The sequence below is a fragment of the Mobula hypostoma genome, chromosome 30 (genome assembly GCF_963921235.1).
Source record: "Mobula hypostoma chromosome 30, sMobHyp1.1, whole genome shotgun sequence".
In the NCBI taxonomy this organism is placed as follows: Eukaryota; Metazoa; Chordata; class Chondrichthyes; order Myliobatiformes; family Myliobatidae; genus Mobula; species Mobula hypostoma.
In genome coordinates, this window is record NC_086126.1 from 15,484,285 (window position 1) to 15,504,702 (window position 20,418).

Sequence of the window (20,418 nt, forward strand, 5' to 3'; positions counted from 1 at the left end):
GAAAGTTCAAACAGCTGAGGTGCAAAGGGACGAGGGAATCCTCGCACAGGTTGAGTTGGTGGTGAGGAAGGCAAATGAGATGTTAGCATACATTCTGAGAGGACTAGAATAGAAAAGCAAAGATGAAATGCTGAGGCTATAAGGCGTAGGTGAGGCGTCACTTGGAGTATTGTGAGTGGGGGAGGAATTGATGGCTCTGGGCCATTACTCGCTCGAATTTAGAAGATTGAGGGAGGGGGGACCTCATTGAGACCTATCAAACGTTGAAAGGATAGAGTGGATGGGCAGAAGATGTTTCCCATGGTGGGAGAACCTAGAACCAGAGGGCACAGCCTCTGACTGGAGGAACATCCATTTAGAACAGAGAGGAGGAGAAATTTCTTTTGAAGGCGGTGAACGTGTGGAATTCATTGCTGTGGAGGCCAGGTTATGCGGTACACTTAAGCGGGAGGTAGATCGGTTCTGGATTAGTTAGGGCGTGAAAAGTTACAGGCAGAAGGGAGAAGAATGGGGTTGAGAGGAAAATGGATCAGCCATGATGAAATGGTGTAACAGACTCGATGGGCCAAATGGCCTAATTCTGCTTCTATGTCTTATGGTCTGGGGGTGTCGTTGGGCTTCTTCCCCCTTTCCTTCCAGCCCAAACCATAGCAGCTGCCTGACTTTGCTGTGGTCCTCCAGCATTTTGTGCGTGTTGCTCTGGATTTCCAGCATCTGCAGATTCACTAGGACGTTGCCCTGAAATGGAGGGCTACTGTTCTGAAGGGAAATGGGAGAGGCTGGGGTTATTCTCACCAAACTTCAGTGGCTGAGGGGATGATCTTGTGGAGATTCAGAAGATCATGAGGAGTATGGATAGGCAAGAGAGCCTTCTCCCCAGGGCAGAGGCCTGGAGGGCATAGGTTTAAGGTGAGAGGGGGAAGATCTCCAGGGGCCGGAGATTGTCTTCCCTCGACTTCCGCAGCTGAGGAAGCCGGGTGTTTCAGGTATATGGATCAAGATGGATCAAAGCAATCGAGAGCACAGAAGAGGCTGGCCAGGGCTGTGGATATAAGGAAATAAAAGAGGTTGTGGCTGTAAAACACACTGGGCAGATCTCGGGATGGACAAACCTTTCTCGGCCAGGGTCACCCGATAGTTCTCCAGGTAGATGACCTTCAGCCGGTCTCCCACCATGGGGTCGTTGTTCACCACATCTCCGATGGCCGTGATGAGTCTGATGATCAGCTTGGCCATGTGATATCCAGGTGCGGCCTGTGAGGCAGAGAGGGAGTCAGAGAGGGTGGGTGTCTACACTGTCTGCCCAAGCACTCCCAGGGTGGGACAGGAGTCACAGAGATGTCTGTGCTGTCTGCCCAAGCACTCTACAACCCCGCCGCTGAAATCTGAATGGAAAACACAATCTCCTCAGCTCCCCGCCCCCAGTGTTTCTGCTGATCCCCCTAAACCTGCCTCAGCCCGACTCTTGCACGGCCAAGAACACAGCCCCGCCCAGTCCGCACGAACCACGACACCGGCCACAGAGTTCCCACTTGCCCGTGTCCCTCAAAAGCATTCCGATCCAAGTCCCTGTCTGCCTGCCTTTTAAACTCTGTGGTCGTACCCAGCTTTACCGTCTCTCCTCTGGCACGTACAGTTCCATAAACCCACCGACCTGTATGTGAAGAGTCTGGCCCTCTGCTCATCTGAACATCATTACCCTCTCACCTCTCACCTTACACCTACGCCCTGTAGTTCCACACTCTCCTGCATGACGGAAAAGGCTCTCTATCCGATCTATTCTTCCCAAATCCCAACCTCCGAAATTCCAGGGAAAATAAAACCAGTATATACCCTGCTCAACCTTTATACATAAGAACTAGGCGCAGAAGTCGGCCATCTGGCCCGTCGAGCCTGCCCCGCCATTCAATAAGATCATGGCTGATCTGACCACAGACTCACCTCCACCTACCTGCCTTTTCCCCATAACCCTTAACTCCCCATCTGCACAAAAATCTATCCAACCTTGTCTTAAATATATTTACTGAGGCAGCCTCCACTGCTTCATTGGGCAGAGAATTCCACAGATTCACCACTCCCTGGGAAAAGCAGTTCCTCCTCATCTCCGTCCTGAATCTACTCCCCCGAATCTTGAGGCCATGTTCCCTAGTTCTAGTCTCACCTACCAGTGGAAACAACTTTCCTGCATCTATCTTACCTATCCTTTTCATAATTTTATGTTTCAATAAGGTCTCTTTCTTCTGAATTCCAGCGAGTACAGTCCCAGGCAACTCAATCTCTCCTCATAGTCTAACCCCCTCATCTCTGGAATCAACCTGGTGAACCTCCTCTGCACCACCTCCAAAGCCAGTAGATCCTTCCTGAAGTAAGGAGACCAGAACTGCACGCAGTACTTCCAGGTGTGGCCTCACCAATACCCTGTACAGTTGCAGCATAACCTCCCTGCTCTTGAATTCAATCCCTCTAGCGATGAAGGGCAACATCCCATTGGCCAACATACCACACCAACCCAATTCTCTCTACACCGTCCCATCACACACTCCCGGGGTCAGGCACAGAGTGAAGCTCCCTCTACACCGTCCCATCACACACTCCCGGGGTCAGACACAGAGTGAAGCTCCCTCCGCACCGTCCCATCACACACTCCCGGAGTCAGACAGAGTGAAACTCCCTCCGCACCGTCCCATCACACACTCCCGGAGTCAGACACAGAGTGAAGCTCCCTCCGCACCGTCCCATCACACACTCCCGGGGTCAGACACAGAATGAAGCTCCCTCCGCACCGTCCCATCACACACTCCCGGAGTCAGACAGAGTGAAACTCCCTCCGCACCGTCCCATCACACACTCCCGGAGTCAGACACAGAGTGAAGCTCCCTCCGCACCGTCCCATCACACACTCCCGGAGTCAGACACAGAGTGAAGCCCCCTCTGCACCGTCCCATCACACACTCCCGGAGTCAGACACAGAGTGAAGCTCCCTCTACACCGTCCCAGCACAAACACTTGGCGAGGACAGTATGGATGGTTAGACACAGAGAGTGTTTAACAAGACTGACATTTCACTGCACCTTATGACAGCACAGAAAAAGAATGACATTGAACTTCCTGCCACTGCCAGACATTTGAACTAGTATTTGTGCTCCTCCCCAACACAGCCAACAGATGCCGGGCTTGTGCCTGGGACATACGGTACCTTGCCTCCGATCATGATTGTACGAGGTGTGTACTGCTTGTTCGGCTCTCTCTTTATCCCTGAAACAAACAATAGACAGAGACCAGGAATAGAAACCATTCTAGAAACATGGGTCGAGTGTTCAGGGAGGGTCGGGGAGGAGAGGAGAGGACAGGTCCCGGGGTGGGGTCGAGTGTTCGAGGAGTGGAGGGGACCCGGGGTGGGTCGAGGGTTCGGGGAGGACCCACGGTGGGTCAAGGGTTTGGGGTGGGGAGGGGAGAGGAGGACCCACGGTGGGTTGAGGGTTCGGGGAGGGGAGGAGAGGTCCCGGGGTGGGTCGAGTGTTCGGGGAGGGGAGGGGAGGGGAGGAGAGGACCCGGGGTGGGTCGAGTGTTCGGGGAGGGGAGGTGAGGGGAGGGGAGGACCTGGGGTGGGTCGGGTGTTCGGGGAGGGGAGGGGAGGGGAGGAGAGGTCCCGGGGTGGGTCGAGTGTTCGGGGAGGGCAGGGGAGGGGAGGGGAGGACCCGGGGTGGGGTCGAGTGTTCGGGGAGAGGAGGGGAGGGGAGGACCCGGGGTGGGTCGGGGAGGACCCGGGGTGGGTCGAGTGTTCGGGGAGGGGAGGACCCGGGGTGGGTCGAGTGTTCGGGGAGGGGAGGACCCGGGCTGGGTCGAGGGTTCGGGGAGGGGAGGACCGGACCCGGGGTGGGTCAAGCGTTCGGAGAGGGGAGGGCAGGACCCGGGGTGGGTCGAGGTTTCAGGGAGGGGAGGGGAGGGGAGGACCCGGGGTGGGTCGAGGGTTTGGGGAGGGGAGGGGAGGGGAGGACCCGGGGTGGGTCGAGTGTTCGGGTTCGGGGAGGACCCGGGGTGGGTCGAGTGTTCGGGTTCGGGGAGGGGAGGACCCAGGGTGGGTCGAGTGTTCGGGGAGGGGAGGACCCGGGGTGGGTCGAGTGTTTGGGGAGGGGAGGGGAGGGGAGGGGAGGAGAGGACCCGGGGTGGGGTCGAGTGTTCGGGGAGGGGAAGGGAGGACCTGGGGTGGGGTCGAGTGTTCGGGGAGGGGAGGGGAGGAGAGGAGAGGACCCGGGGTGGGTTGAGTGTTCGGGGAGGGGAGGGGAAGAGAGGACCCGGGGTGGGGAGGGGAGGACAGTTCCTGGGGTGGGCCGAGGGTTCGGGGTGGGTCGAGAGTGTTGGGGTCGAGGGTTCGGGGAGGGGAGGTGAGGGGAGGACCTGGGGTGGGTTGGGTGTTCGGGGAGGGGAGGGGAGGAGAGGACCCGAGGTGGGTCGAGTGTTCAGGGAGGGGAGGACCGGACCCGGGGTGGGTCAAGCGTTCGGGGAGGGGAGGGGAGGGGAGGACCCGGGGTGGGTCCAGGTTTCAGGGAGGGGAGGGGAGGGGAGGACCTGGGGTGGGTTGAGAGTTTGGGGAGGGGAGGGGAGGGGAGGACCCGGGGTGGGTCGAGTGTTCGGGTTCGGGGAGGGGAGGACCCGGGGTGGGTCGAGTGTTTGGGGAGGGGAGGGGAGGGGAGGGGAGGAGAGGACCCGGGGTGGGGTCGAGTGTTCGGGGAGGGGAAGGGAGGACCTGGGGTGGGGTCGAGTGTTCGGGGAGGGGAGGGGAGGAGAGGAGAGGACCCGGGGTGGGTTGAGTGTTCGAGGAGGGGAGGGGAAGAGAGGACCCGGGGTGGGGAGGGGAGGACAGTTCCTGGGGTGGGCCGAGGGTTCGGGGTGGGTCGAGAGTGTTGGGGTCGAGGGTTCGGGGAGGGGAGGTGAGGGGAGGACCTGGGGTGGGTTGAGTGTTCGGGGAGGGGAGGTGAGGGGAGGACCTGGGGTGGGTCGGGTGTTCAGGGAGGGGAGGGGAGGAGAGGACCCGAGGTGGGTCGAGTGTTCAGGGAGGGGAGGGGAGGGGAGGAGAGGTCCCGGGGTGGGTCGAGTGTTCGGGGAGGGCGGGGAGGGGAGGGGAGGACCCGGGGTGGGGTCGAGTGTTCGGGGAGAGGAGGGGAGGGGAGGACCCGGGGTGGGTCGAAGGTGTTGGGTAGGGGAGGGGAGGGGAGGGGAGGACCCGGGGTGGGTCGAGTGTTCGGGGAGGGGAGGACCCGGGCTGGGTGGAGGGTTCAGGGAGGAAAGGACCCAGGGTGGGTCGAGGGTTCGGGGAGGGGAGGACCCGGGCTGGGTCGAGGGTTCGGGGAGGGGAGGACCGGACCCGGGGTGGGTCGAGCGTTCGGAGAGGGGAGGGGAGGACCCGGGGTGGGTCGAGGGTTCGGGGAGGGGAGGGGAGGACCCGGGGTGGGTCGAGTGTTCGGGTTCGGGTTCGGGGAGGACCCGGGGTGGGTCGAGGGTTCGGGGAGGGAAGGACCCAGGGTGGGTCGAGGGTTCGGGGAGGGAAGGACCCAGGGTGGGTCGAGGGTTCGGGGAGGGGAGGACCCGGGGTGGGTCGAGTGTTTGGGGAGGGGAGGACCTGTGGTGGGTCGAGTGTTTGGGGAGGGGAGGGGAGGAGAGGACCCTGGGTGGGGTTGAGTGTTCGGGGAGGGGAAGGGAGGACCTGGGGTGGGGTCGAGTGTTCGGGGAGGGGAGGGGAGGGGAGGAGAGGAGAGGACCCGGGATGGGTTGAGTGTTCGGGGAGGGGAGGGGAGGAGAGGACCCGGGGTGGGGAGGGGAGGACAGTTCCTGGGGTGGGCCGAGGGTTCGGGGTGGGTCGAGAGTGTTGGGGAGGACAGGACCCGGGGTGGGGTAGAGGGTTCGGGGAGGGGAGGGGAGGACCCGGTGTGGGGTCGAGGGTTCGGGGAGGAGAGGACCCGGGGTGGGTCGAGTGTTCAGGAAGGGGACGGCAGGACAGGTCCCGGGGTGGGGTCGCGGGTTCGGGGAGGGGAGGGGAGGAGAGGACCCGGGGTGGGTCGAGGGTTCGGGGAGGGGAGGGGAGGAGAGGACCCGGGGTGGGGAGGGGAGGACAGTTCCCGGGGTGGGTTGAGGGTTCGGGGTGGGTGAGGGTTCGGGGTGGGTAGGACAGGACCCGGGGTGGGGTCGAGGGTTCGGGGAGGGGAGGGGAGGACCCGGGGTGGGGTCGAGGGTTCGGGGAGGGGAGGGGAGGACAGGACCCGGGGTGGGTCGAGGGTTCGGGGAGGGGAGGACAGGACAGGTCCCGGGGTGGGGTTGAAGGTTCAGGGAGGGGAGGGGAGGACCTGGGCGGGTCGAGGGTTCGGGGAGGGGAGGGGAGGACCCAGGGTGGGTCAAGGGTTCGGGGAGAGGAGGGGAGGGGAGGACCCAGGGTGGGTCGAGGGTTCGGGGAGGGGAGGGGAGGACCCGGGGTGGGTCAAGCGTTCGGGGAGGGGAGGAGAGGGGAGGACCCGGGGTGGGTCGAGGGTTCGGGGAGGGGAGGACAGGTCCCGGGGTGGGTCGAGGGTTCAGGGAGGGGAGGGGAGGGGAGGACCCGGGGTGGGGTCGAGTGTTCGGGGAGGGGTGGGGAGGACCTGGGCGGGTCGAGTGTTCGGGGAGGGGAGGGGAGGGGAGGACCCGGGGTGGGTCGAGTGTCTGGGGAGGGGAGGGAAGGACCCAGGGTGGGTCGAGTGTTCGGGGAGGGGGGGAGGGGAGGACCCAGGGTGGGTTGATGGTTTGGGTCAGGGAGGGGACCGGGGAGGGGAGGGGAGGACAGGACCCAGGGTGGGTTGACGATTTGGGTCAGGGAGGGGACCGGGGCGGGGAGGGGAGGACAGGACCCAGGGTGGGTTGACGGTTTGGGTCAGGGAGGGGACCGGGGAGGGGAGGGGTGGACAGGACCCAGGGTGGGTTGATGGGTGGGTCAGGGAGGGGACCGGGGAGGGGAGGGGAGGACAGGACCCAGGGTGGGTTGATGGGTGGGTCAGGGAGGGGACCGGGGAGGGGAGGGGAGGACAGGACCCGGGAGGGGAGGACAGGACCCAGGGTGGGTTGATGGTTTTGGTCAGGGAGGGGACCAGGGAGGGGAGGAGAGGACTGGACCCAGGGTGGGTTGAGGGTTTGGGTCAGGGAGTGGACCAGGGAGGGGAGGAGAGGACTGGACCCAGGGTGGGTGGACGGTTTGGGTCAGGGAGGGGACCAGGGAGGGGAGGAGAGGACTGGACCCAGGGTGGGTTGATGGTTTGGGTCAGGGAGGGGAGGACAGGACCCAGGGTGGGTTGACGGGTGGGTTAGGGAGGGGACCGGGGAGGGGAAGGGAGGGGAGGGGTGGGGAGGGGTGGACAGGACACAGGGTGGGTTGACGGGTGGGTCAGGGAGGGGACCGGGGGGGGGGGGGGTGGACAGGACCGAGGGTGGGTTGACGGTTTGGGTCAGGGAGGGGACCGGGGAGGGGAGGGGAGGGGAGGGGAGGGGTGGACAGGACCCAGGGTGGGTTGACGGGTGGGTCAGGGAGGGGACCGGGGAGGGGAGGGGAGGGGAGGGGTGGACAGGACCCAGGGTGGGTTGACGGGTGGGTCAGGGAGGGGACCGGGGAGGGGAGGGGTGGACAGGACACAGGGTGGGTTGACGGGTGGGTCAGGGAGGGGACTGGGGGGGCGGGGGTGGACAGGACCGAGGGTGGGTTGACGGGTGGGTCAGGGAGGGGAACGGGTGGGGAGGGGTGGACAGGACCCAGGGTGGGTTGATGGTTTGGGTCAGGGAGGGGAGGGTCGGGGAGGGGAGGGGAGGGGAAGACAGGACCCAGGGTGGGTTGACGGTTTGGGTCAGGGAGGGGACCGGGGAGGGGAGGGGAGGGGAGGACTGGACCCAGGGTGGGTTGACGGTTTGGGTCAGGGAGGGGACCGGGGAGGGGAGGGGAGGACTGGACCCAGGGTAGGTTGACGGTTGGGTCAGGGAGGGGACCAGGGAGGGGAGAAGAGGACTGGACCCAGGGTGGGTTGACGGGTGGGTCAGGGAGGGGACCGGGGAGGGGAGGGGAGGACAGGACCGAGGGTGGGTCGACGGGTGGGTCAGGGAGGGGACCGGGGGGGGCGGGGGTGGACAGGACCGAGGGTGGGTTGACGGGTGGGTCAGGGAGGGGACCGGGGAGGGGAGGGGAGGACAGGACCGAGGGTGGGTCGACGGGTGGGTCAGGGAGGGGACGGGGGGGGGCGGGGGTGGACAGGACCGAGGGTGGGTTGACGGGTGGGTCAGGGAGGGGACCGGGGAGGGGAGGGGAGGACAGGACCGAGGGTGGGTTGACGGGTGGGTCAGGGAGGGGACCGGGGGGGTGGGGGTGGACAGGACCGAGGGTGGGTTGACGGGTGGGTCAGGGAGGGGACCGGGTGGGGGGGGGTATTCGTTAGTTCTGAGTCACTCACGGTTATAGAAGGTGATGATGTGGAGACAGTTGAGCAGCTGACGTTTGTATTCATGGATTCGCTTGACCTGAACATCGAACATGGAGTTGGGGTTGATCTTCACCTTGTACATCTTCTCCAGGTACGTGGCAAACTTCAGCTTGTTCTCCTGTGATACAGGGGAAGCCACGTCACCAAGGACCCAGCTCACCGGGGTCTCTGTCTAAACCCCCACCCAAACCCGTCCCTCTCTCAGCCTCCATTCTCAACCCCCTAGCTACCAAACCTGTATTTCTCCCACAGCCCACAGCCTCCTTCCCAGCAGCCCTTTCCCCTTCCCTTCTCCCCCTCAGGACCTCCTCTCACCCCTCCCCCCCAAGGACCCCCTATCACCCCTCTCCCCCTCAGGACCTCCTGTCACCCCTCTCCCCCTCAGGACCCCCTCTCACCCCTCTCCTCCTCAGGACCTCCTCTCACCCCTCTCCTCCTCAGGACCCCCTCTCACCCCTCCCCCCCTCAGGACCCCCTCTCACCCCTCCTCCCCTCAGGACCCTCTCTCACCCCTCTCCCCCTCAGGACCTCCTCTCACCCCTCCACCCCAAGGACCCCTCACAACCATCTCCCCCTCAGGACCCCCTCACAACCCTCCCCCCCTCAAGACCCCCTCTCACCCCTCAGGACCTCCTGTCACCCCTCTCCCCCCCCTCAGGACCTCCTGTCACCCCTCTGGACCTCCTGTCACCCCTCTCTCCCCTCAGGACCTCCTCTCACCACCCCAAGGACCCCCTCACAACCATCTCCCCCTCAGGACCCCCTCACAACCCTCCCCCCCTCAAGACCCCCTCTCACCCCTCAGGACCTCCTGTCACCCCTCTCCCCCCCCCTCAGGACCTCCTGTCACCCCTCTCTCCCCTCAGGACCTCCTCTCACCCCTCCACCCCAAGGACCCCCTCTCACCCCTCTCCCCCCCTCAGGACCTCCTCTCACCCCTCTCCCCCTCAGGACCTCCTCTCACTCCTCAGGACCTCCTGTCACCCCTCTCCCCCTCAGGACCTCCTCCCACCCCTCCTCCCCCTCAGGACCCCCTCTCCCCCCATCAGGACCCCGTCTCACCCCTCAGGACCTTCTCTCACCCCTCCTCCCCCTCAGGACCCCCTCTCCCCCCATCAGGACCCCGTCTCACCCCTCAGGACCTTCTCTCACCCCTCTCCCCCCCTCAGGACCTCTTCTCACCTCCTCTCCCCCTCAGGGCCTCCTCTCAGCCCTCCCCCCCCAAGGACCCCCTCACAACTCTCCCCCCCTCAGGACGCCCTCTCACCCCTCCCCCCCTCAGGACCTCCTCTCACCCCTCTCCCCCTCAGGACCTCCTCTCACCCCTCTCCCCCCTCAGGACCTCGTCTCACCCCTCTCCCCCCTCAGGACCTCCTCTCTGCCCTTCCCCCCTAAGGACCCCCTCACAACCCTCCCCCCCTCAGGACCCCCTCTCACCCCTCTCCCCCCTCAGGACCTCCTCTCACCCCTCTCCCCCTCAGGACCCCCTCTCACCCCTCAGGACCTCCTGTCACCCCTCTCCCCCTCATTGTCTCTATCCCTCTTTCCACCTCCCCACCCCCCAGGCCTTGACGACAGTGTGGCTCTGCGGCAGTGCTGCAGTAGCAAGCGGAAGCCGACAGAGGGCGGCGGTGAGCCTCTCTGAACAGTCAGCCCGAAAACCAGTTCATTACTCTAAGGGTGGCCATCACTTCGAAATTCCCTGAGCCTGTGCCGGGGGGCTACGCTTCTTTCGCCTTCCCTCTCTCTGGGCCCCGGTTGGAATGAACCGCTTCTTTCTCAGGAAACCGGAGGCACGTTTGGATACCTGTTTGATTTTAGCCACGGCCCGGATGAATCCTTCGTCGTTCACGAAATTCTTCAGTTTCTTCAGCTGGTCCAGTTCACAGATGTATTCTTCACCGATTTTCTGGGGTGAGAGGGATACAGGGAGAGTGTTGACCCTCGGTAAGGAAGAGGCAGAGGACACACTTTAAACCCGATCGCTGGTGCTGTGCAAACGGCAAAGTACCCCTGTGCAGAAGGACCATGGGGTAACATCCCCACAGCAGTGATGGCGAGGAGGAACGAGACTTGAACAGCCCAGGTTCGGCTGAAACATTTCGGAGAGGTTTGTACAGGGAGGGGTACAGAGCTCTACGGTCCAGGGTTCAGTGGTTCCAGTTAATATCAGAAAATGCACACAGTTTACAACTCGAAATTCTTACTCTTCACAGGTACCCGTGAAACAGAAGAAAACCCCACGAAATGAATGGCAGGAAATGGTAGAAAGCCTCTCCCCCACGTATTTCAGCAGAAAGCATCAGCCCCCAGCACCCCCCCTCCCGTGCAAAGCCCCCAACGAGACCTTGATCTGGAGTCTGGGAAAAGCCATTGCTCCTCCAACAGTTCGACATTCCACCCCCCCCCCACCCCAGGGCTCTCTCTCGGGACACCGATACTGGGCAGCCCTGCAGGGTCGATCGGACTCACCAGTGTATCATGGACTAGATGGACCGAAGGATCTGTTTCTGAGCTGTGTAACCCCACTACTGATGTTTTTGCCCCAGGAACACAGCAGAAACACAGACAACCTTCCATACGACTGGGGAGCTCGGTGCAAGGACCAGACTGCCCAATAGGTAGCAGCTCCCGAGGGCCAGGAAGGCTGGCGGGAGGAGGATGGGGGTGCAGGAGTTACCTCTGCGATGACGTCCGCGAGGCCCGTGTTGCATAGAACCAGCCAGCGGCGCGGTGTGATCCCGTTGGTCTTGTTCTGGAACTTGTCCGGCTCCAGCTCGTAGAAATCCTTGAAGCTGTCAACAGAGGCAAGGGGACAGAACTGAAACACCGGCAATTATTGACGCACTGTACAGCCAGCAGGGCGGGTGCGGGGTATGGAGAACAGCCACTCGCCATCAGTTGCTGCCCGTGGAAGATTAACTGAAGACACTGTGGGTCTGAGCTTCCAGTTTTATTTGACACCAGCACTTTGGAACGTATAGTGAAATGCATCGTTTTTGCCTCGGGCCGAGGTAGCCAGGAAGCGGCAACACAGCACGCCCATAACTTGCTGACACGAGCCCGTACGTCTTTGGAATGTGGGAGGAAACCTGGAGAGAGCCCGCAGGTCACGGGGAGAACGTGCAAACCCCTCACAGACAGCTCCGGTCTTACAGCTAGGTCGATACGCTGACCACGACGCTATTGTGCTGCATATACGCCACGCTTGGGTAGAGAGTCTGGTTAGGACACACCGCGTAACGATGATGTCATATGACACAGCATGTAATCATGATGTCATACGACACCGCATGAATGATGATGTCATATGACACAGCATGTAATCATGATGTCATACGACACGGCACGTAACGAAGAAATGAACAACGTTTATTATTTTCGTGTGCGGTTAGCATCACTCCTTGCAACGCCAGCTGTAAGATCAGGGCTCAGTGGCACCACTGCCCGTACATTCTCCTTGACCGCGTGGGTCTCCTCCCACAGTCCAGAGGCCTACGGGTTAGGGCTAGTGAATTGTAGGCGACACTCACAAGCCGAGTAGACTGCCTTGGACAGAGGCAGGGACGAGTTAGGCCGAAGGGTAAAGGGCGACTCCCCACAGCACAGGTAAAACTCCCCATCCATCGCAGGGACAGAATAGGTCAGGTACAGAGTAAAGAGGAAGCCAAATTTGGAATATTGTGTACGGTTCTGGTCACCCACAGGAAGGGATATCAATAAGTGAGAAAGTGCAGAGAAAATTTATGAGGATGTTACCAGGAGCTGAGGACACGAGCTATCGGAAAAGGTTGAACAGGTTGGGATTTTATTCCACGGAGCATAGGAGTGAGGGGAGATTTGACTCTCCTTCTTACTCTGACTTATCTTTATTTCCCAGTCCTGTTGAAGGGTCTTGGCCTGAAGTGTCAGCTTTTTACTGTCTCCCATCGATGCTGCCCGGCCTGCTGAGTTCCTCCAGCATGTGTGCATTGCGGAGATTTGATGGAAGCGTAAACGAAGGGTATATAGATAGGATAAATGCAAGCAGGCTTTTTCCTCTGAGGTTAGGTGAGGTTGGAACCAGAGGTCATAGGTTAAGGGTGAAAGGTGAAGTATTTAAGGGAAACCTGAGGGGGGAATCTTCCTCCCTCCGAGGGTGGATCAAGTTTGATTGCAATATTTGAGAGAAGTTTGGACAAGTACAGGGATGAGAGGGGTATGTGTGCTGCGGATTGATAGGACTGGGGATAACAGTCCAGCACAGACAAGATGGGCTGAAGGGCCTGTTTGTGCCCTGTAGTGCTCTCTGCCTCTAAAGGTGCCTTTAAACCGCCCGGTCGCCCACCCCCAGAGCTACCGAAGTGCCAACCGCGCGTGCGGGCTCGAGGGCGTCGGGGACTGCCGGGCTCACATTGTCTTCTTCAGGATCTCCGAGTGGATGCGGGCAACTCCGTTGACAGCGTGCGCCCCGACGATGCACAGGTGCGCCATGTTAATCCTCTTTAAGCCTCCCTCTTCGATGAGGGACATGCGCCGCAAGCGGTCGTGGTCGCCCGGGTACAGTTTGGAGACGTTCTGTGGGGACAGGAGTGAAATGGTGCTCAGGCGACACGGGAAGGGTGTAGGTTTAACTCTCCTATACATTTTTAAAAAATATATAATCACCCATATGTGTAATTGTTTATAGAACATTACAGAACAGCACAGGCCCTTCTAATCAATTCTACAATCAATCTAACCCTTCCCTCCCACATAGCCCTCCATTTTTCTATCATCCACGTGCCTATCTAAGTTTTTTAAATGCCCCTCATATGTATTTGCCTCCACCACCACCACCCCTAGCTTTCCACACACCCACCACTCTCTGTGTAAAGAACCTGCACCTGACATCTCCTCTTTACTTTCCTCCAATCACCGCAAAATTATGCCCCTGGTCTTGGCCATTTCGGCCCTGCGGAGAAAAGACCCTGGCTGTATTTTGTACACCTCTATCAAGTCACCTCTCATCCTCCTTCGCTTCAAAGGGGAAAGCTCCAGCTCCCTCAGCCTGTCCGCACTGGACGTGCCATCAGGCCCAGGCACTGCCCTCTGAGCCCCCTCGGAAGCTTCCAGATCCTTGTTACGAGGCAACCAGAACTGAACACAATATTCCCAGTGGGGTCTCACCAGGGTTTTGTAGAGCTGCAATTTTCCCTCAGTTCAGAAATTTTTTTTTTGTAGTAATTGTAGTACAGCTGATTATGTATTTTCTGAAAGCCCGGAATAGGCCAGGTTTGGTCATCCTGCTGTGGGAAAGATGTTAGGTTGGAAAGGGCGTAGGGGAGATTTACAAGGACATTGCTGGGACGTGAAGGACTGAGTTACGGAGCGAGGTTGAGCATGTTAGCACTTCTTTTTCCATCGGAACGTGGGAGAAGGATGGGTGATCTCATCAAACGACTGTATAACTTAATTACTGTATATGAAACAAGGCACGACTCTTGGCAGTAGAGGGAGCTTGGGGTCCAAGTTTGTCGATCCCTCAACGTTGCCGCGCATTTCCATAGGACGGCTAGCAGGTGGATGTGTTGTCCTTCATTTGTCCACGGATTGAGTTCAAACAGCCCAGTAAAACCCTGCTAAGACCCCACTGGGAATATTGTGTTCAGTTCTGGTCGCCTCATTATAGGAAGGATGTGGAAGCTTTAGAGAGGGTGCAGAGGAGATTTACCAGGATGCAGCCTGGACTAGTTAGTATGTCTTATGAAGAAAACTCCAGCGAGCTAGGACTTTTCTCTTTCACCGTAAGATATAGGAGCAGATTTAGGCCACTTGGCCCATCGAGTGTCCTGCTATTTCATCATGGCTGATACATTTCCCCTCTCAGTCACAATTTCCTGCCTTCTCCCCGTATCCCTTCATGCCCCGACCAGTCAAGAATCTAGAAACCTCTGCCTTTAACATACATAAGGACTTGTCCTCCACAGCCATCTGTGGCAATGAATTCCATAGATTCACAACTCTCTGGCCAAAGAAAATTCCTCCTCATCTCCATTCTAAAAGGACTCTCCTCTATTCTGAGGCTGTGTCCTCTGGACCTAGACTCTCCCACCACAGGAAACATCCTCTCCACATCCACTCTTTCACCATTCGATGGTTTCCAATGAGGTCACCCCTCATTCTTCTGAATTCTAGGGAATACAGGCCCAGAGCCATCAAACGCTCTTCATATGATAAGCCGTTGAATCCCGGAATCATTTTCGTGAGCCTCCTTTGAACCCTCTCCAATTTCAGCACATCCTTTCAAAGATTAGGGGCCCAAACCTGCTCACAATACTCCAAGTGAGACAACCACAGCTTCTTTTCCTTGACCTTTTTCTTTATTTGTTTTTATTTTTTATTATAGAGCTGCAACATTACTTTGCGGTTCTTGAACTGAATCCCCCAACAAATGCAGGAAAATGCCCGCTTAACCATCCTACTGACTTACAGGGCAACGTCGAGGGATTGATGAACTTGGACCCCACACTCCCTCCATTCCTTCATCCTGTGTGATATACAGATCACCTGTCTTTCTCCTTTGCTGCAATGGGAAAAAACGACCTAACGTCCTAACCTCGACCCATAGCTCAGTCCTTCAAGTCTCAGTTCACCTCCTCCGCACCCTTTCCAGTTTAATAGCATCTTTTCTACAGCACGGTGACCAAACCTGGGCTATTCCAGGGTTCTAGAAATTACCAAAAAAAAAATGAGCGAGCCAAGGGAAAGTTGCAGCTCTATAAAACCCTGGTTAGACCCCACTGGGAATAAAAGGCATCTGTTAGTTTTACGAGACCATGGATCTGCGCCTGGAAAATCTTCACTCTCCAGGATGGGGCTCGGCTGGGGCTCGAACTCATGACCTTCAGGTCGCTAGTCCAATGCCTTAACCACTTGGCCACGCGCCCCCATTGGGAATATTGTGTTCGGTTCTGGCTGCCTCCTTGTAGGAAGGATGTGGAAGCTTTAGAGAGGGTGCAGAGGAGATTTACCTGGATGGTGTCTGGATTAGAGACTATGTCTTGTGAGGATAGGTTGAGCGAGCTAGGGATTTTCCTTTTGGAGCGAAGGAGGATGAGAAGTGACTTGATAGAGCTGCACAAGATAGATTGAATGGATATAGCCAGAGATTTTCTTTTCTCCAGGGTTAAAATGGCTAACACCAGGGGCATAGTCTTAAAGTGATTGGAGGAAAGTATAGGGGGGGATGTCAGAGGCAAGATCTTTACTCAGAGAGTGGTAGGTGTGTGGACCACCAAGTTTTAACGCCTCGTCCTTGACTTCTGAAGAGCCTCTAGATGCAGTAGGTAGAGACCTGCCGCGAGATCAGCCCCTGCAGGACTGGACGTCCCACGGAGACGCCAGTGCCCCTGCAGAGGGGCTGCCTGGGGAGAACCCTTGCCTCACACCCCACCCACCTTGGCGCAGCGTCTCTCACAGTCCCAGAGGTTGGTTGTCTCACGGTGAGAGGCTGTTGCAGGGAGTCCCCTGCCTTCAGAGTGTGCCAGAAGGCATCTACCTCAACCTCTTCCCCCCTCAAAGCCGGGAGGCAACGTTGGACGCGAGTACTCCCACACCCGAGGGGAGCACTGGATGGCACGTGGCTGCTCAGCCCAAGATCAGTTTTGTGGTAAGAATTGGGGGGGGGGGAACGAGCCACAGAGAGGGTCAGCAGTTCCAAATACCAGGGATGACCCGTCCTCAGCCCACCACATAGATGGCATCTATAAAGAAGGTTGTCTCAGAGGGCTAAGGAGGTCCAACTTGTCCAAAACTTCTACAGATGCCCTGTTGAAAATATCTCAGCCAGCTGCGGTGGGGGGAGGGGTCATTCAAACGCACGGAAACGTATGAAGCTGCAGAGAGTCGTGGGATCAGCCCAGTATATCACGGGCACGTCCCTCCCCTCCATCGGTCGTAGCTACAGGAGTCTCTGCCTTAAGGAGGCAACCTCCACCATTTGGGCCAGGGCACCTTCTCACAGCTCCCACTGGACAGGAGGTACAGAGACCCGAGGTCCCCCAACACCAGGTTCAGGAACAGTGACTTCCCAATCTCTCAAAGACCCCCACCATCTGGGCCAGGCCACCTTCTCACAGCTCCCACTGGACAGGAGGTACAGAGGCCTGACATCTCACACCACCAGGTTCAGGAACAGTGACTTCCCAATCTATTAAAGACCATCTGAGCCAGGCCATCTTCTCACAGCTCCCATTGGCCAGGAGGTACAGAGGTCTGACATCTCACACCACCAGGTTCAGGAGCAGCAAACTTCCCTTCAACCATTCAGTTTCTGAACCCACAGGTACAACCCTAATCACCACTTCAGTAGAGCAAGACGCACAAAGTGCTGGAGGAACCCGGCAAGTCAGGCAGCGTCCACAGTCAAGGTTTCAGGGCCAGACCCTTCCTCAGGACGTCCTTCCCTGACGCTGTCTGACCTGCCGGGTTCTACCTGCATTTTGCGTGGGCTGCTGTAGGCTCCCAGCATCTACCGGATCTCGAGCTCTCAGTACAGCAACACAACCCGCGGGAGGAGTGAGGCCGGCAGCGGAGTGCGAGGACGCGGTAAAGGGGATACGCCGGAGCGAGGCGCGCGTGCGCTCCGCCAGACTCACCTCCAGGTGCCTCCTGTTGATCTCGTAGATGATGGACAGGTGGCGGGGCAGCAGGGACTCGAAGAGGTTCACGGGCCAGCGCTCCAGGGCTTCCGGCAGCACCGTGTGGTTGGTGTAGGCGCACGTGCGCCTCGTGATTTCCCAGGCCTAGAGCAGCACAGGGGGAGAGACAGAGACAACCTGGTCAGGGCACCGCCTCCGGTCCGGTCTGTTTCAGGTGGTTCGACAAGACCGTGTCATCTACCCCTGCTCCCTTTGTGGAAGTTTGATGGGTATCGTTTCTCATTTGAAATGTCTTTTCCCGCTCCGTGGAATTGCATGGCAGGGAAACTGGCCTTTGGCCCAACTTGTCTCTGCCGACCAAGAAGCTCCTCTAAGCTGGTCCTGTTTGCCAGGGCTGGTGATTGGATCGGTGCAGAGAGGTAAGCGATGGCTGGCGTGGACAGAAACTGGACCATGCTGACCAATACAGTCCCATTTCGAGTCACTGACTCGCAGAGCACTACAGCGCAGAGACCGACTCTCCAGCTCAGCTAGTCCAGGCCGAACCGCTGCTCTGCCTAGTCCCACCTACCCGCACCTGAACCATAGCTCTCCGTCCCGATACCGATCCAAATTTCTGTCAAATGTTGAATTCGAAGTCACATCCACCGCTTCCACCGGCAGCCCGTTCCACACTCTCACCACTACCCCCCACAAGCTCAGGTTCACCTTAAAGGGAAAAGGTGGACATGTTTAACCTATGACCTCTTCTGGTTTCACCCAACCTTAGTGGGAAAAGTCTGTTTGCATTTACCCTACATATACCCCTCGCAATTTCGAATACCTCCAATCAAATTTCCCCTCGTTCTCCTACACGCCAGGGAGTGAAGTTCTAACCCATTCAACCTTTCCCAATAACTCAAGTTGACCTCTAAACCTTTCCTGTCCAAGTGCTGGGGCGGGGGGACTCCTCAGGTCGGGCAGCATCTATGGAGGGGGAATGAACAGTCAACGTTTCGGGCCGGGACTCTTCCTCAGGACTGGAGAGGGACGGGGAGGAAGCCAGAGATGTTGTTCTGGTGGCCCGACCATCTCCTCTGGCACCTCGCTGCAGACACACACTCGCACTGATCCAGACGAGGGTTTGACGCGCTGAGGCGGACGAGACTACGGACCCAGGTGGATGGCATTAGTGTTGATAGGTACAGACAGTATGGACTTGGTAGCCCTGATTCTGAGCGGTACGACTCTGACTGCAATAGGAGGGGGGTAACAGGCTCAACCGGCCTGAGCCACAGACCCTGGACCAAAGTGAACTCGTGGATTGACTGACTGCATCACAGCCTGGTACGGAAACACCAATGCCTTTGAACGGAAAATCCCACAGAAGGTAGCGGATTCCGTCCAGTACATCACGGGTAAAGCCCTCCCAACCATTGAGCACATCTACAAGAAACGTTGTTGTAGGAAAGCAGCATCCATCATCAGAGATCCCCACCACCCAGGCCATGCTCTTTTCTCACTGCTGCCATCAGGTAGGTAGAGGTACCTCAGGACTCACACCACCAGGTTCAGGAACAGTTACCACCCCTCAACCATCAGGCTCCTGAACAAAAGGGGATAACTACTCTCACTCGCCCATCCACTGAGATGTTCCCGCAACCAATGATCTCACTTTAAGGACTCTTTATCTCAGGTTCTCGTTATTTATTGCTATTTAGTTATATTTGTATTTGCCCAGTTTGTTGTCTTCTGCACTCTGGTTGATCTTTCATTGATCCTGTTTACAGTTACTATTCTATAGAACTGTTGAGCATACCTGCAGGGAAATGCATCTCAGGATTATACGTACTTTGAGAATGAAATTTACTGTGAACTTTCCGCCTGGATAGTAGCCTAGCAATAGCTTTGTGAAACTCAAGGTTGGAAGCTCGCTCTTGTACGTACAAGGCAAACGCAGATCGTACACATAGGTGCTGAGGCCTGACTGTAAAAAGGCTTACCTTACTCTATGTATGCACAGCGCACGTGGGGTAGAGATAGTGGGGATGGGAACCTAGATCAGAAATAGTATTAGAATAATATAGACTTTGGATTGGGGAGTATTTGTTCTAGGACGAGTGATTCCTCTGTAGAGCTTAGCAAAAGTTCATTCTGGAGATAAAGTGCAGACTCTGTAAATTCTCTCCATCTATAGAGCTCTCCTACTCCCCTTCCTTCTTATGTTTCGTCCAGGCCACCATGTCCTCCTCTGCCCTCAGAAGCTGGGGGACTGCCTGTTCTTTCCTCAGATATTGTTGGCATTTCTTACTTACACACACACACACACACACACACACGCTCATAAATTAGCTGCCATGTTTTCACACAAAATGGCTGCCACGCTTTCCTACTGAACGACATTGGCTCGATTTGAAAGGGTCCCCTTCCCCCTGCGCGGCGACACAAGTCGATGGCCGCGGTCCGTACCTTCTCCCAGCTGACGTGCTCGACGTCGACGAGTATCCTCATAAGCTCGGGGATGGCCAGTGCCGGGTGGGTGTCGTTCAGCTGGATGGCAACCTGCAGAGCACAGAGGAGGTCAGTACAGTGAATCCGAACGCGTGCCCCAAACTTCACAATCCATGCTATCTGGCTCTCCTTTTACCCATTCTCTTCTCGCCTGCCTATCATCACCTCCTCCTCTCCTCTCCTCTCCCATCGGACTCCTCCTTCTCCAGCCCTTTGCCTTTTCCATCTGTCACCTACCAGCTTCTTACTTTGTCCCACTCCGATCTTCCTCCTCACCTGGTCTCACCTATCACCTGCCAGCTTGTACTCCTCACCTTATTCCGGCTTCCTTCCCACACTCCTGATGAAGGGTCTCCACCCGAAAGGTCGACTGTTTATTCCCGCTCCGTAGCTGCTGCCCGACCTGCTGAGTTCCTCCAGCCTTTTGTGTGTAGTCTCGCCATGGCCCCTACTCCCTGCTACATCACACTGCCCCACATTTTCTCCGTTACACTACATTCTGCATGGTTCTACCTCGTCGTACTGATATACACAATGATCTGTCTGGATGGTGCGCAGACAAGAGCTTTTCACTGTCTTGGTACATGTGACAATTTGGTGTCTTTGTGGCAAGCAGAACATAATAACAGAAAAACACTGAATTACAATCTATATACTGTCTATATATATAATGCAGCACACACAAAGTGGTGGTGGAACACAGCAGATCAGGCAGCATCTACAGGAAGAGGTACAGTCGACGTTTCAGGCCGAGAGCCTACGTCAGGACTAACTGAAAGAAGAGATAGTGAGAGATTTGAAAGGGGGAAGGGGAGATCCGA

General features: G+C 57.9%; 1 protein-coding gene across 1 annotated transcript in view; it reads right to left on the minus strand.

Moving 5' to 3' along the window:
* Positions 1-20,418, minus strand: part of LOC134339809 (glycogen phosphorylase, muscle form) — a 115,469-nt gene that overhangs the window by 21,249 nt on the left and 73,802 nt on the right. Inside the window, exons 9-16 of the mRNA XM_063036622.1 lie at positions 19,556-19,648; positions 17,105-17,251; positions 12,880-13,043; positions 11,167-11,281; positions 10,294-10,395; positions 8,457-8,604; positions 3,197-3,255; positions 1,113-1,254 (exon numbers count right to left, since the gene is read on the minus strand). Of these exons, the coding sequence (XP_062892692.1) occupies positions 1,113-1,254; positions 3,197-3,255; positions 8,457-8,604; positions 10,294-10,395; positions 11,167-11,281; positions 12,880-13,043; positions 17,105-17,251; positions 19,556-19,648 (970 nt within the window). The remainder of the gene's footprint in view (positions 1-1,112; positions 1,255-3,196; positions 3,256-8,456; positions 8,605-10,293; positions 10,396-11,166; positions 11,282-12,879; positions 13,044-17,104; positions 17,252-19,555; positions 19,649-20,418) is intronic.